This window comes from Heloderma suspectum, chromosome 17 (assembly GCF_057233095.1).
Source record: "Heloderma suspectum isolate Gila_16-S chromosome 17, 16-S_ref, whole genome shotgun sequence".
Taxonomy (NCBI): Eukaryota; Metazoa; Chordata; class Lepidosauria; order Squamata; family Helodermatidae; genus Heloderma; species Heloderma suspectum.
In genome coordinates, this window is record NC_139474.1 from 18,383,075 (window position 1) to 18,398,019 (window position 14,945).

At 47.7% G+C, this 14,945-nt stretch overlaps 1 protein-coding gene across 5 annotated transcripts in view; it reads right to left on the minus strand.

The window, feature by feature from the left end:
• The window catches only part of ARNT (aryl hydrocarbon receptor nuclear translocator), a 42,934-nt gene extending 31,284 nt beyond the window's left edge, over positions 1 to 11,650 (minus strand). For all 5 annotated transcript variants that reach the window (XM_084823693.1, XM_084823695.1, XM_084823694.1 and 2 more), the window contains exon 1: positions 11,540 to 11,650. In XM_084823693.1, coding sequence (XP_084679819.1) covers positions 11,540 to 11,564 — 25 coding nt within the window. In that variant the 5' untranslated portion in view covers positions 11,565 to 11,650. The remainder of the gene's footprint in view (positions 1 to 11,539) is intronic.
• Positions 11,651 to 14,945: the final 3,295 nt, after the last annotated feature.

Below are 14,945 nucleotides of genomic sequence, written 5' to 3' on the forward strand. Positions count from 1 at the left end.
GGGAGGGAGGGAAAGAGGCTGAGATGGAATCAAAGTAGCTCACTGCATCTAGCCCGCCTCCATCCAGAGCTGTGTCTGCCAGCTAAGAGGAATGGACTGGATCTATACAGGACAATCAAGCCCACCCCTGGCTCTGCGGCAGGTCAATCCGCCAAATGTTATGACCTTGATCATTAACTATGACATGCAGAAACCAATCTAAATAATATCATAAGATGACATCTTTAAAAACACACAAAAAGAACGAGTTTTCCTCTATGCAAGTAAATGAAATACATCATCGCTGCTTACTTCCTATTCTAGTCAAGGTCCCTCACTCAATCCCCGGCATCTCCAGGTAGACCCAGAAAGAGCTGTGCCTGGAACCCTGGGAAGCCGCTGCCAGTCGGCACAGACGAGGGGCACAGAACCCCATGTCTGGGGGCCATATCCGGCCTGCCTGGAGTTCCCCAGATGGCCCCATGCCTTTCCCCCCAGTCATTTGGTGGTTTCCTGGCTTTCGCAACATTTTTCCCCATTCTAAAAAGCTGAAATGCCTCTCCTAAGGATCCTGGCAATAACAGCTTTAAGCTGAAATATACTGACAGTTTTGGTCCCTCCCTTTTTGCCCTCGGCCCTAACCCCCACTGGACTGTGGCCCCCGAGAGCTTCTCCAAAGTAGAATTTGGCCCTCAGGCTGAAAGAGGTCCAACACCCCTGGTGTAAAGAATTAACAGGTCTACGTGGTCCAGTGGTCCTGTATAAGGCAGCTTTCAATCTCCACCTTCAATCTAATTCCTTGGGGGTGAGTTGCTTACTAGGGACAACCATCCATCTTGGACCTCCTGATATCTAAAATTACCCTTCACATGAGCCTTAGAGCAGGGGTGGGCAGACTTTAGGCTTGCAGGGTCTACTTAGTTTCTCACTAAAACCCTGATGGCCACTAAGCAGAGCCAGTTGCAAAACAGTGGCTCAAGAAGGGGATCTAGAATGGTCAAACAAGGGTGCTCAGCCCAGGACTTGGTTTTCAGTACTAGAACTGGAGGTTGCACCCAAAAAACCTACTCCTATTTCACTCCCCATCGTTTCTTGATTTCTGAAGCCTAATTTGGGGGTGGGTGGGAGGGTGGAGCGCTTTTCGTTTTTGCTGTTGGGAGCTGAGAACCCTCGCCAATCTGCGGCAAATCACCAGGTCTGCCAGGAGATTCTGATCTACCTGCTGCCCACAACTGCATTAGAATGCCAGCTCCATCCACCTTTCCGTTCCTTCCCTCAACCATCATCCAAGAATGGCCATTCCATCAGGCTGCAGCAAAGGAAGAGAAACCGGCCGTTCCATCAACTCAGCGGAGACACCGGCAGTATTTGCTGCCTCCTCTCCTTGGAAGATTTCCCCTTCCAGCCGCTTGTTATAAGACCTCCGTAATTAGTGCCTGACCGGGCTTTCTTCCCTGTCCCTTTTCCTCTTGTGTCGTGTCTTGCAGGGTCTCTCTTTGTAAGCCGCTCCGTGCGCTTTTTTTGGCTGAACAGCGGGGTGAAAATGCTCTAAATCAATCAAATAAAAAGCAGAAGAAAAATGTTCCGGGGGCCATATCCAAAAAAGGTGACACACGAAGAGGAAGCATGTGCAACAGGAAAGAGAGGACATGATCCTTGCCCTCCCATTCTGCCTTATGGTCGCATTTCCAGAGAACAGTAATGTCAAAACAGAGTGCCACTACAATTGCGTAATTAACAGCTCTCATGATCCTGAAGCAGACATGGACAGAGGATGGCGACTGTGTGTGACCTGATGTCCTTGTCTGCCTTTGTTCCAGTCATTCAGTTTGAGGGGGATAGACAGTTCTGCCACATCTCTCTATGGGTGTGCAACTGGATCATTCAGTGCAGGGAAGCAACAGGAAAACCCTACAGTCTCACGAGGGTAGCCACTGCTCTAGGCTTGCCAATCAGGAAAGAGACTACAGAAACAGAGGTGAGATTTTGTCAGGAGCAACCATGAACATTTTTTTTAAATGTCTGCATGATCACGGAACAGTAAGCCAGGATTCTGGTGAATCTCAGCTTCCGGGGAATGAGCTGTGTGCTTCTACCTGTAGCCCATTTGCTCCCGCTTGGCTCTTCCTGCTAGTGCAAGTTGCTAAATAAACCAGATGTGGTGTGTTTAGTGTGTCATCTGAACCCAGAATCCTGGCTTGTTACTCCCTTCATAAGCCAGGATTGTATGTAAACCAGTGTTTGATCTTGGCTTATGAATCCTAGCTTGTTTGGGAGCAACAAGCCAGGGTGCCCGGTTCGGATGACACATGAAACAAACCATTTCTGTTTGTTTAGCATACGGGTCCCCAACCTTTTTGGGTTGGTGTGCACATCTGGACTTTTGAGAGAGTGCTGTGGGCACTTTCATAAAAAGGCTGCCCTGGGTTGGGGCTTGTCCCTTCATAAATGGCAGGCATGGTGAGCAGGGACGGTCACAAGACACCCATATCCCAGAAGGCAAACCGGTGAGTCTAAAAGAAAAGTAACTTCCCCAAGAACCTGAGTACAAGGCCGAGGTGGCTGGATCTAGGCCCCAACACACAAAACCCCTCTGTTGAACTCAAATAAAGGTGGTGCTGGAGGGAAGCCTTTCATTTCGTAGCATGCCAGCCTCCCAGCTAAAAGAAATAATTATTTTTTTAAAATCTTAAGGAATAAAATAAAAAAGCCAGGAAAGCCAGACAGTCTGGCAAGGGCCATAGAATCATAGAATAGTAGGGTTCGAAGGGGCCTCCAAGACCATCGAGTCCAACCCCTTGCTCAGTGCAGGAATCCAAGTCAGAGCATCCCTGACAAATGGCTGTCCAGCCTCGTCTTGAATGCCTCCAGTGTGGGAGAGCCCACTACCTCCCTAGGTAATTGGTTCCGTTGTCGTATTGCTCTAACAGTCAGGAAGTTTTTCCTGATGTTCAGCCGGAATCTGGCTTCCTGTCACTTGAGCCCATTATTCCGTGTCCTGCATTCTGGGATGATCAAGAAGAGATCCTGGCCTTCCTCTCTGGGACAACCTTTCAACTAGCGTTATCCTATCTCCCCTCAGTCTTCTCTTCTCAAGGCTCAACATGCTCAGTTCTTTCAGTCTCTATCTTCATAGGGCTTTGTTTCCAGTCCCCTGATCATCTTCGTTGCCCTCCTCTGAACCCTCTCCAGTTTGTCTGCATCCTTCTTAAAGTGTGGTACCCAGAACTGGACACAGTACTCCAGATGAGGCCTAGCCAGTGCTGAGTAGAGGGGAACTAGTACTTCCCGGGTTTTGGAAGCTATGCTTCTATGAATGCAGCCCAAAAGAGCATTGGCCTCTTTTGCAGCCACATCACATTGTTGGCTCATATTCAGCTTGTGATCTACCACAGTTCCAAGATCCTTTTTGCTTGTCATGTTGTTGAGCCACGTATCTCCCATCTTGTAAATGTGCATTTGGTTTCTTTTTCCTAGGTGTGGAACTTGGCATTTATCCCTATTAAGTGTCATTCTGTTGTTTTCTGCCCAGCGCTCCAGTCTATCAAGATCACTTTGAATTTGGTTTCTGTCTTCCAAAGTATTAGCTATCCCGCCCAATTTTGTGTCAACTGCAAATCTGATCAGCATTCCCTGCACCTCCTCCTCCATGTCATTCATAAAAATGTTGAAGAGCACTGGGCCCAGGACTGAGTCCTGTGGGACCCCACTTGTTACTTCTCCCCAGTTTGAGAAGATCCCATTGATCAGAACTCTTTGAGTCCGATTCTGTAGCCATCTGTGGATCCACCGGATCGTTGTTTCATCTAGCCCAATTTGCGCTAGTTTGCTCATCAGGAGATCATGGGGCACTTTGTCAAAAGCTTTGCTGAAGTCGAGGTATATGATGTCCACAGCATTCCCACAGTCCACAAGGGAAGTTACCTGATCAAAAAATGAGATCAGATTCGTCTGGCAGGATTTGTTCTTGACAAATCCATGTTGGCTTCGAGACATCACTGCATTGTTTTCAAGGTGCTTACAGATGGATCGCTTTATCATCTGCTCCAAAATTTCCCAGGGATTGATGTCAGACGGTCTGTAGTTCCCAGGTTCCTCCTTTTTACCCTTTTTGAAGAGAGGGACAACATGAGCCCTCCTCCAGTCATCTGGCACTTCACCCGTCCTCCATGATTTCTCAAAGAGAATAGACAGTGGTTCTGAGAGCTCTTCTGCCAGTTCCTTTATTACTCTAGGATGCAGTCTCAGAGGTCTCAGGCTTAGCATCTCACACTAGGAGGAGGCCCAAACCAGACTCCTGGCTTACTATTACCTATGCAAGGCAGGAGATTTAGGTCGATATCTGTAACTATAAATGTGGGGCAGTGGAACAGCTCCACAGAAAGTCAGTAACTCTTACCCTTTGGGGGCATATGAACGAAGCAGCATCATGTGGCACCTCCACTTTTTGTTCACAAAAATTTTTTTTGGAAACCTTGTCAACAGACCCTGGGTGGGCATTTCACTCAGCATCTCGGGGCTGCTCTGTCTCAAAATTCAGACAGAATTTTAGAAAGAAAATTGCACATAAAGGGAAGAAGAATAAAATGGTGTAGCAGAAGATTCGCCATCACCTCAAACCCTCCGCTAAATCATGCCACACAGATGGAAGAATGGTGCAGTAATAAAAACACATTACAGGCCAGGCATGTTTTATGCTGTGGTGCTCATGGAAAAATACCCACAAAGATAATTTAAAATCCTGCTGCAGGCCTTCTAGGGCTCCATTCCCACTGCAGCAGGCCCAATCTAATTAATACCACAAGACTGGGAAATGCAGAGGAACAAGCTATAAACCATCTGAAGTGCTCTCGGCAGTGTTTCCCCTCTCTTCTCCTCCTCCTTTCTTTTTTTTTTAAGAGTTAATAAGATCATATTCATGTACAAAGCCTGCAGAGACTGTCTACAATAGAGAGAAGCAGAAAAAGAACATGGGTGATGCAATGTACTACTAAGTTGTTTCATCTAGCATTTACAAACTGAAAATCAATTTCTTCCCATAACGGACAGCAGAGAAGGGGTTTACATCATCAACAAACATTTTTTGGCAGGAAAATAATGAACTAAGATCATCAAACGTGACCCCCCCCCCAGTGCAAAAAAGAAAAGAGAACAAACTCTATTGTGTTAAACTTAATAACAGAAACCATTTACAGGCGCACTCCACTCATCTCACGGTGACATGATGTTAGTGCAGCACAAAGCCAGGAGGCTTTATCTCAGGTGTAGCATTTTTGCCATACTACAGCCCCCTGTTAGGATCTCAAGAATCCCAGCTGTCTTTGAAAACAAACACTACGTTGCTAGCCCTCATGGTTGTAAACACCCCTCAAAACCCATGGTTATCAAGAAGCAAGGTGAATTCCAACATTTGACGCTTTGTGTGAAATCCATTCGTCTAGCCCAGTGTTGTCTCCTCTGGTTGGCAGAGAGGCTATCCAAGGTTTCAGACAGAATCCCAAGATCCTTTTAAACTGGAAATGCCAAAGACTGACGCTCAGACACGCAATGCGCATGCTCGATCACCAAATTAGGGAGCCTCCCGTTTGAGAGGGGTACGGAAGGACTGATGTAGCTTTCTCCCTGGAAGAGGGTTGTGCAATTTTACCTAGCACTCCACCACTAGACCCTCCCAAAGGTTGCTGTCTCATGCAAAGATCCAGTGCTTGGTTGAAAGGTGCTTCCAGACAAAGCCTTTATCCTGTGATCATCCTGCACGTTCACAGAATTTTACAGAGTACCCAAACGTCATTGTCTTCCACTTATAACCCTCCTGTGTTTGCCCACAGCTTCTTCCACCCTTTTTCTTTCCACCCCCTCCCCCAAAAAAACGCTAAGGAGGGAAAAACAGAACAGCTGCACAATGATTGCTAGTGCTAGGAGCTTTCTGTCTGAAAGCAGCCAGCAACAAGTTTTGAGAATGTCTGAAATCTCAAAACAGCACAATGCCTTGGAGTCAAACTGTGAGAAGTTATGAGGCCTCCCAATCTCAAATCATCCATGGGAATCTAAATCTGGGCTTGGTAAAGATCTCAAATTCTGGCTTCTTCACCGGCCTTCTGAAAGACACTCAGAATGAGCGGTAGGCACCCTGGCACCCTCCAGATGTTTTGGACTACAACTCACATAACCCCAGCCAGCATGGTCAATGGCCAGGGATTACGGAAGGTGTCTAAAACATCTGGAGGGCATCAGGTAAGTCTATCCCTGCTCTAAATACTTCATATGAGCAACTTGATAGTACATGGCCCATTTCAAAAACTAGAGAAAAGGCTGAGATAACCTCCAAGGTACACTAAATTACAATGGGCTATACTGTTTCCTTGTACCCGGCACGGAGAGACTGCCTCCATTTACCTTTCATAACTAATAGCTGTTTCTCATTTCCCTGGACACTTGGTATGCCCAGCTGTTGCGATCTATGCTCCCCAAAAGAAACACACAGCTGCCTTTAAAGGTGCGTACACAAAAAGATCACTCTTACAAGGTTAGCTCTCTTAAATCACTTTAACCCACAAAAGCCAAGACAAAATCACCTGCACATTCTCAACTTTGTGCAACATGTCTAGAAATCCTGCTACTTAACTTTCCCCCGTATCCTGAACTGAGCGGCCCTTCATGACATGCAAAAGGATTCGTGTCTTGTACCATGTCACACACTTCGACATAATGACATCCAGCAGCACTGTCCCTATTGCTTCACAATACTTGACTGGATGCATAGATCTGTGTGACTTTATTTGGAGCAAGCTAAAGGTAAGAGTCAGAAGCAGCGGTGGAGAAAAGGGGATTGCGAAACTGTTGTTTCAAGAGGGGGATTTTGTATTTGTTTTCTCTCTCTTGATACGTTGGGTATGCATCCAAAGAGGTTGGGTCAAATGTCAACATTTCAATACAAAAATAAAGATTACAAGGATTTGCTTTGGCTCTACCCAACCCAAAATTTGGAACTCACAAAAAGGATGGTTAAAGAATAGAAGCAGTGAAATGCTTCCTACATTTGGGTGCCAAATGGGAGTTTTTTTATCTGCATTAGAATAATAGAATTTTCAGGTTAAAAAGGGACCTTGGAGGTCACTTAGTCCAGTCCATTCTCAACACATTACGTCCCATTAAATGGCTTCAAGTACTGAATCAAGGAATAGGAATTACATAATCTAGAATAAACTGGAATGAAGTTTGCCATTTTATGCACGCATCAATTCATGCCTGCTAGCCTCTCAACACACCATTTATTCATGTGATGTATATGCCACCTTTCAGCAGGTTCGAAGGGCAGCTTACTAAAAAGTTAGCATTAGAAATGACAAATTAAACAACATCAAAACAAGGAAGATTAACTAACCATAAAATAAACCTTTTTATAAAAGAGCAGCATAAAAACAAGTGAGAGAGGATTAAAAAGCTTGGGGAAATTAAAAGGTCCTTGCCTGGGTCTGAAACCCCATCAGCCAGGACAGCTAGGCTGGTGGAGATGAGGGAGAGGGCCTTCTCTGTGGTGGCCCCCACTCTGTGGAACTCCCTCCATAGGGAACTCCGCCATGCCCCCTCTTTAATTCCGCCGCGCATTAAAAACGTGGCTGTTCAGGCAGGCATTTGGGGTGGGTTAGGGTATTTTTAGAAATATGATGTTTTTACTGTAGAATTTTATTATTTTAATCTGTTCTATTATACACTTTGTACATCGCCCAGAGTGGCTGGGCGACAAGCCAGACGGGCGATTAATAAATTTAATAAATAAAATAAATAAGCTAGGTGCTGGGTGGGCCTCCTTGTGGACAGCACTCTACAGTTGGCATGCCACAACCCAACAGGCCCTTTCTTCCAGAGCCAGCAGCTGCACCTCAGATGGCAGGTGTGCCTAAAGGAGGGCATCCTCCAAAAATCTTTGTGGACAGGCAGTCATATACGGGGACAAGCAGCCCTCCAGGTTTCCTACTCCCAAGCAGGGAAGGGTTTTAAAAAGGTCAAAACCAACACTTTGAACTGAGAATAAGCCAGATGCCCAGTGCAGTTGGTGAAGAACAGGCATAATGTGACCATAACACTCAGCCCCAGTTGACAGCCTCACAGCTGTATTTTAGACAAACTGCAGTTTCTGGACCTTCTCCAAAGCCAGCCCCCCCCCCCCCCCCGTGCACCTCATTACTCTAATTTGGATGCTACCACGACATGGATCCTTGAGGTCTCTGTCCAGGTGGTGTTGCAGCTGGAGCACCAGCGCGTAGAAAGTGCTCCTTAGCATGGAGGCAGCCTGCACCTCCAATGATAAAGATGGATCAACGAGTGAGCATATTCCTCTAGGAACTATCCTAAGTCATCTCTCTCCACAACGCTGCAATCCTACACAACAACTAGTCTACATATGATTCCTGACCCCCAGGTTCTCTTTCACTGCTGAAGTAACTGCCCTACAATGCAGCCTTAGACACACATTCCAAGCAGAATCAAGTCATTTAACAGGAGCTTTTCACTGGAGTGACGGGAGATTTGAAAATAATAATATATACGGCAATAGAATTGGGACAGATACCACATCTATCATGATACATCTATGTAAATCTGGTCTGCAATTAGCTGCTATTTCAAGAGTTCAGAATGTGAATGTGGGTCCCTCTCAGAACTAGAAATAAAAACCAAGCAGCCCTGAATCATACTTTGCAAGTCACTCTGAATATATTTAGAAAGGTGACTATTCCCAATGAGGCAGGTAAGGCTGAGAGAAGGCGCTGCTCACCTAAAGCCTATTGAATCGCTGCTGGAGATGCAATATGTGAACTAAGGACCTAAATCTATATTATGAGCAGAACCACATGGAATTAGGAATTAGCAGAAACATATGGAATTAGGAACATACAAATATAGGAAGCTGCCTGATACCTACTCAGACCATTGGTCCATTTGGCTTGGTAATGTTTACACCTGTCTCCCCTAACCTCCAGATGTTTTGTACTACAACTCCCAGAATTCCTGACCATTGTCCATGCTAGCTGGGGCTAATGGGAGATGAAGTCCACAACATTTGCTGGGCAACAGGTTTGGGGAGGCTGGTTATTCTGACTGGCAGAGGTGCTCCAAGGTTTCAGGCAGGTCTCTCCCAGCCCTACCCGGAGGTCCTAAGGATTGAACCTGGGACTTCCTGCATGCTCTGGCTCTATGCTATAGCCCTTCCGCTAAAAAGAAAGTAAGATTCCAGTCCTCACGGTTCTGGATAAAGGGCTGATTTAAAACGAACCTAGGAAGCTGTCTTATACTGAATAAAGGTCCATATAGCTCAGTATTGTCTGCACTGACTGGCTGTGGCTCTCCAGGGTTTCAGACAGGGCTTTTTCCAAGCCCTAACTAGAGACGCCAAGGCTTGAACCTGAGACCTTCCACATGCAAAGCATGTGCCTGGCTGCTGAGCTAAGGCCCTTCCTACGCTGAGCTGAGTGAGAGAGATGTTATGACAGAAGGCAGATCAGAATCTATTGGTAGAACTCTGGGCGATTTGCACTAGATCAGTGACATGTTTCTGTATCCCAATGGCCTAATATAAGAAGAGCAAGGCTGGATCAGACCAAAGGATCATTTAGTCCAGCATTCCCTTCACACAGTGGCCAACCAGTTGCCCACAGGAAACCCACAGGCAGGACATGAGCGCAAAAGCACCCGTCTGCCCATGTTCCCCAGCAACCGGTGTACGTAGGCTTACTGCCTCTGACACTGGAGGCAGCATAGAGCCATCAGGACTAGTAGGCATTGATAGCCTTATCCTCCAGGAATGCGTCCAACCCCTTTTTAAAACCATCTGAATTGGTGGCCATCACTACATCTTGTGGTAGTGAATTCCATAGTTTGACCATGTGCTGCATGAAGGACCTGCTTTGAATCTCATCAGCTTCATGGGACGACCCCAGGTTCTAGTACTATGAGCGAGGGAGAAAAATGTCCCCCTATCCACATTCGCCACACCACGCGTAATTTTGTACACCTCTGTCACGTCTCCCCTTACCCTCCTTTTTTCCAAGTTGCACAAGCCCAGCTGCTGTAACTTTCCCTCATAGGGGAGTTGCTCCACCCCCTTGATCATTTTAGTTGCCCTTTTCCGCACTTTTTCCAGCTCTACAGGATCTTTTTTTTAGGTGCGGTGACCAGAACTCTACACAGTATTCTAAGTGTGGTTGCACCACAGACTTGTATAAGGACAGCACAATATCGCCACCCCAGCAAGAAAGCTCCCACCTGGTAACCCCATTAGACTGCTGAAACAAAGGAAACTTAGGGATAACCAGGAAGCAATGTTCGCGAGAAAGGGCTGTGAGCTCAGTTCTACTACTAAAAATAAACTCTACCTGCCCCCCAAGCAGCTATTTTTGCACCTGGCCCTAGTTGGTGGACCTTGGGGTTCCAGTAAAAAATAATAAAATAGAAAGTCCAGCAAGCAAGACATTTGTCCAGCCCTGTTTTACAGTGCCATTAACCAAAAAAAGCCAGTCGTCAGCTATTCAAAAGACTAAATTGCTTTTAGCACACCACGTCTTTGGGGCGAGGGTGCCACTGAGAATTTCTTGGGTCCTCTAGCATGCAAATGTCTTGGCCAAGTCACGCCTCCCTCAGCCGCAATGAGTGCTGCTGAACGTGTCCATTTCTTTCCTGTGTTTTGGCCGCAATTGTAGCCTTTTTCTTATTTTCGTCATATTTTCCGACTGTTATCGTTAGACAATTAATTTGAATACTCCCCCCCTTTTCTGAAAAAAGGTGGGGTATTAATCTTGTAATGAATAAAAGAAAAAAAAAAGTTTTCCCCCCTGCTTTGGCCACCCCCACAATCCTGATTTTGACTGATTCCCCTATAAACTTCCAGAAGACACCTCTGATGAAATAGCCTCTGGCCCACGAAAGCGAATGCCACAGCAAATGCTTAGCCTTTAAGGTGCTACAGGGCTCTCAGCGGTGTTCCCAGTTCCCATATATCTGTGCCCCGCTTTAATCCTAAACTCCCTCTCCACCCCATGTCCCCCTCACCCCACAACTGACTCCCCTTTGGCCGCCGCCCCACTCGTCACGCTTATCCCTCCCCTCCTCCCCACAATTTCCCCTCGACCACAATTTCCACTATAAGCCCCCCCTGAAATTCGTAACCCTGAATCCCCCCGCCACCAGACACACCTTATTACCTACCCCCTCGGCCACTCCCACACCCAGCCACGCTCCCCACCAGCCCAAAGAAACGACCCCCCACCATTTCCCCCCCAAGGCAACCCACCCCCCAATCCCCCCCAAGGCAACCCACCCCTGAAAACCTCTCCTCCAACCCCCAGACCCAATTATCCCATAATTCCCTTTTGCCTCCCTCCTTACTGTCACACTCCCCCTCCTGCCACTCTAAGCCCCCCACCCAAGAACCTCAGACCCTACCCCCATTCCCCTCTGCCCCCCACGGACCACCATCGACTCCCTCAGGGAGCTCCAGCCCCCCAGCCTGTATCCCTGAGCCCCCCAGACCAGGCCCAAGCCTCTGCCCCCCGACCCCACTCACCCTGGCCGGCAGCGGCGGTTGCCATGGCGCCAGGAGGAGGAGGAAGCCCCCCCGCGCCTCCAGCCCTGCCTCAGTTCCCCCCTCTCGCAAAGCGCCAGGTCCAAGATGGCGGCGGCCCAGGCTGCGGGCGAGCCCCGCGAAGGGGCGTGGCCGAGGCGCGGAGGGCTCCCCCATTGGCGCAGAGCCGCCTCGGGGGCGGGGCCTCCTCTCTCCTCGGCGCCGCTGCCTGGAAGTGAGCGTGGTGAAGCAAGGGGGCGCGGCCTCAAAGGGGCGTGGCCTGAGTCACGGGATTTAAAAAGGTGTTTCCCGAGCTGCGCGTAGCCAGGAAGGGGTGACGTAAGCGGCGTGGCCGGTGACGTAGGCTTCAAGCGGCAGGGGAGCGCCACGGGTGACGTCAGCGGCGTGGCTGGCAGGCTCGAAAGGAAGGGCAGCCGCACCGCAGGGCGGGGGAGCCGCATCCTGCGGGACTCCGGCTCCCATCAGCCCCAGCCAGCGTGGCTGGGCATGATGGGAGGTGTAGTCCAGCAGCATCTGACCGGGTGTGACGTCATGTGAAACTGGAAAGGAGGGCTGAGGATGATGCCATCGGCGGGGCCAGGGATGCAGATTTGAAGGGGGCAGCGGAGCTCCAACGCCATCGGCCTGATGGGACTTTCGAGGGCGGCTTCCCCCAGCTTTTGCAAATTTAACTGTATGAATAAAAGTGATAAATAAGAATCTGAGTCTGCCCGCAGTGCTGTAAACAACGCATGGAGACCCGGCAGCGACCTCATGGTGAACGGAGGCCAGACACGGCACGCTCACCAGTTTATCCGATCACAAATGATTTTGGTTTTAACTATCTACATTGCGTAGATAAATTTAGGGTGCAATTCTATGCATGTTTAGACAGAAAAAAGCCCTACATCTTCCAATGTTCCCCAGCCACATATCAGGGTGCATAGTTGCATGCAATTGTTTATGCACCCTCCAGAACCATTTTTCTCCACCACTGCATGATTGACAAATTTTGTCCATGTTAACTTATGGCAAAATTGTATTTATGTACATTTTACATAAAACTAAAATGGACTGTTACTTGGCATTTTATCCTCTGTTGCAATTCATGCCTGCCTTTTCATTTTCTGTTTAAGGTATGCATCACCAGCTTAGTGGATGCATCCTTGTTTGTTTATGCATTGTGACCTACAGATAACATAAAACTTCGATTTCAAATACATTAATAGGGCACAATCCTATGCATGTAGGATTGCATTAATAGGGCACAATCCTATGCCACCTGGCTGGGGAACGCGGGGAGTTGTAGAACATTTTTCTCTCTAATCTATGCATAGGATTGCGCATTTAGGGAGCAATCCTCCCGGGACAGGAGGCCGCCTCCCAACTTGGAGGCGACCATCTATCCAATGCAGGGCAGGAAAAGCGCGGAGGGGATAGTCCCCTCCGTGGTTCAGCCACCCTGCATTTGTGGCTAGAAGGCCGATTTTGGCTGTCTAGCCGCTGGAAGGTGGAGTGGGGGAAGCGGCTGCTGGACAATGTGTTGGATGTGTCATACCAGCATTTCTGCCTTCCATGCCCCCAGGAACGCCGTTTTTGCCACTCTGCGCTCCTCCTTTGAGCGCAGAACGTGAGGCCATTCCATGCTACCTACGAGGCAGCGTGTGTGTGTGGGGGAAGGTTGGTTCTCTGGGAACCGACCTCTGCACGCGGGCTCCAAGGTCTGTTCCTGGAAACTGACGTATCCTATGGTCGTCTGGCCGCTCCTGGCATGTTTAGACAGAGGAAAGGCCTAGAGAAAAAGCATGGCTGGCTGGGGAATGCTTGGAGTTGTAGGCCTTTTCTCTGTCTAAACATGCATAGGACTGTGCCCTATTAATGTACTTGAAATTGAAGTTTTATGTTATATGTAGGTCGTGATGCATACTTTAAACAAAAAATGAAAAAGCAGGCATGAATTGCAACAGAGGATAAAATGCCAAGTAACAGTCCATTTTAGTTTTATGTAAAATGTACATAAATACAATTTTGCCATAAGTTAACATGGACAAAATTTGTCAATCATGCAGTGGTGGAGGAAAATGGTTCTGGAGGGTGCATAAACAATTGCATGCAACTATACACCCCGCTATGTACCGCTGAAATTCAGTTCAATTCAGTGGTGGAGAGATGATTGAGAGCATGTTTTTTAATCAATCAATTAATTAATTGATTTATTTATTTCATTTTTATACTGCCCAATAGCCGAAGCTCTCTCAGTCACCCATTCTCCCCCAAGGCTCTAGGCTCTTTCATGGCACCAGAGAGCTGTGTAGAGTAGAACCAACAGAACTATGAATCATGAAGGCCACAATTCAGATCTTACCACAGCTGTGAACTTAGTAGGTGGCCTAAGCTTGGAATGATGGGAGTTGCAGTCCAACACATCTGGAAGGGACCAGATTGGGAAAGGCTGCAATACACAAATCCTCAGTATTGGCGCTGCCTAAATGCCCTTTGCACATGCTCAGAGGCATTCTCATCTTAATTAAGCCTTCATGTGTTCCAAAGCTAAGCTTGGCTCCTGCTGGTTGACCTGCTCCTCGCCCAACACTCACGAAACCAGAGCTCTCTCAGGGCAGCATGGAAGAAAAGTACCCAATGGAAATATTTTCCGGGTGACTGAAGATACTCAACTTAGTCTGTAAGGGATCGTTTCACCTTTGTTAACGGGAGTAGATGAAATGCGATGCGGCTGCAACTGATGAAGTATTCATGATACTGTCGGTGACAGCAAGAGAGAGCTGAAACCGTCAGTGGGGAAGACCGGTTTTGGCACTGAGGCATAGAGGGAAGGTTGAGCAACTGGCAGATCCTCTGAGGGTACCAGGAATGTCACCCTGCAGTCCTATTCCGGACATCTGGTAAGGCCCAAACTCAGTCGATACCACTATGGATTGGCTATTTCTTTCCAAAAAAGCATCTTTTGTTTGAAAAATTAAATAACTTTCCATATTTCGCAGTGGCTCCCCTGTGCGACCTTCCTCCAAATTGCCTGCTGTTCTGTCCAGCTCACATCTGCAACACCCACGAAGCCCCGATCCCCTTAACTCTGCCCTCTCGTATGGGGATATTCATCTTGTTTTAGTCAGAAAGGAAAGCAGACTGTGCAGGGAAACATTCCTACAATATATGTATTTATCTATTTCTTTTTTAAATTTTACCTTTCCTCCAAGGCACACGTGGTTCTCTTCCTCTTCTTCCTCTGCATGTAATCCTCACAACAACCCTGTGAGGTAGGCATGGTGAAAAAACCGGCTGGCCCAAATTCACGGCTAGTAGGGATTTCATCCCAGCTCTCCTCCCTGATCTTACTTCAGCTGCCATGCTATACTCTCTCTTGTTTAGGGTCTAAGGTCTGAACTGCAGT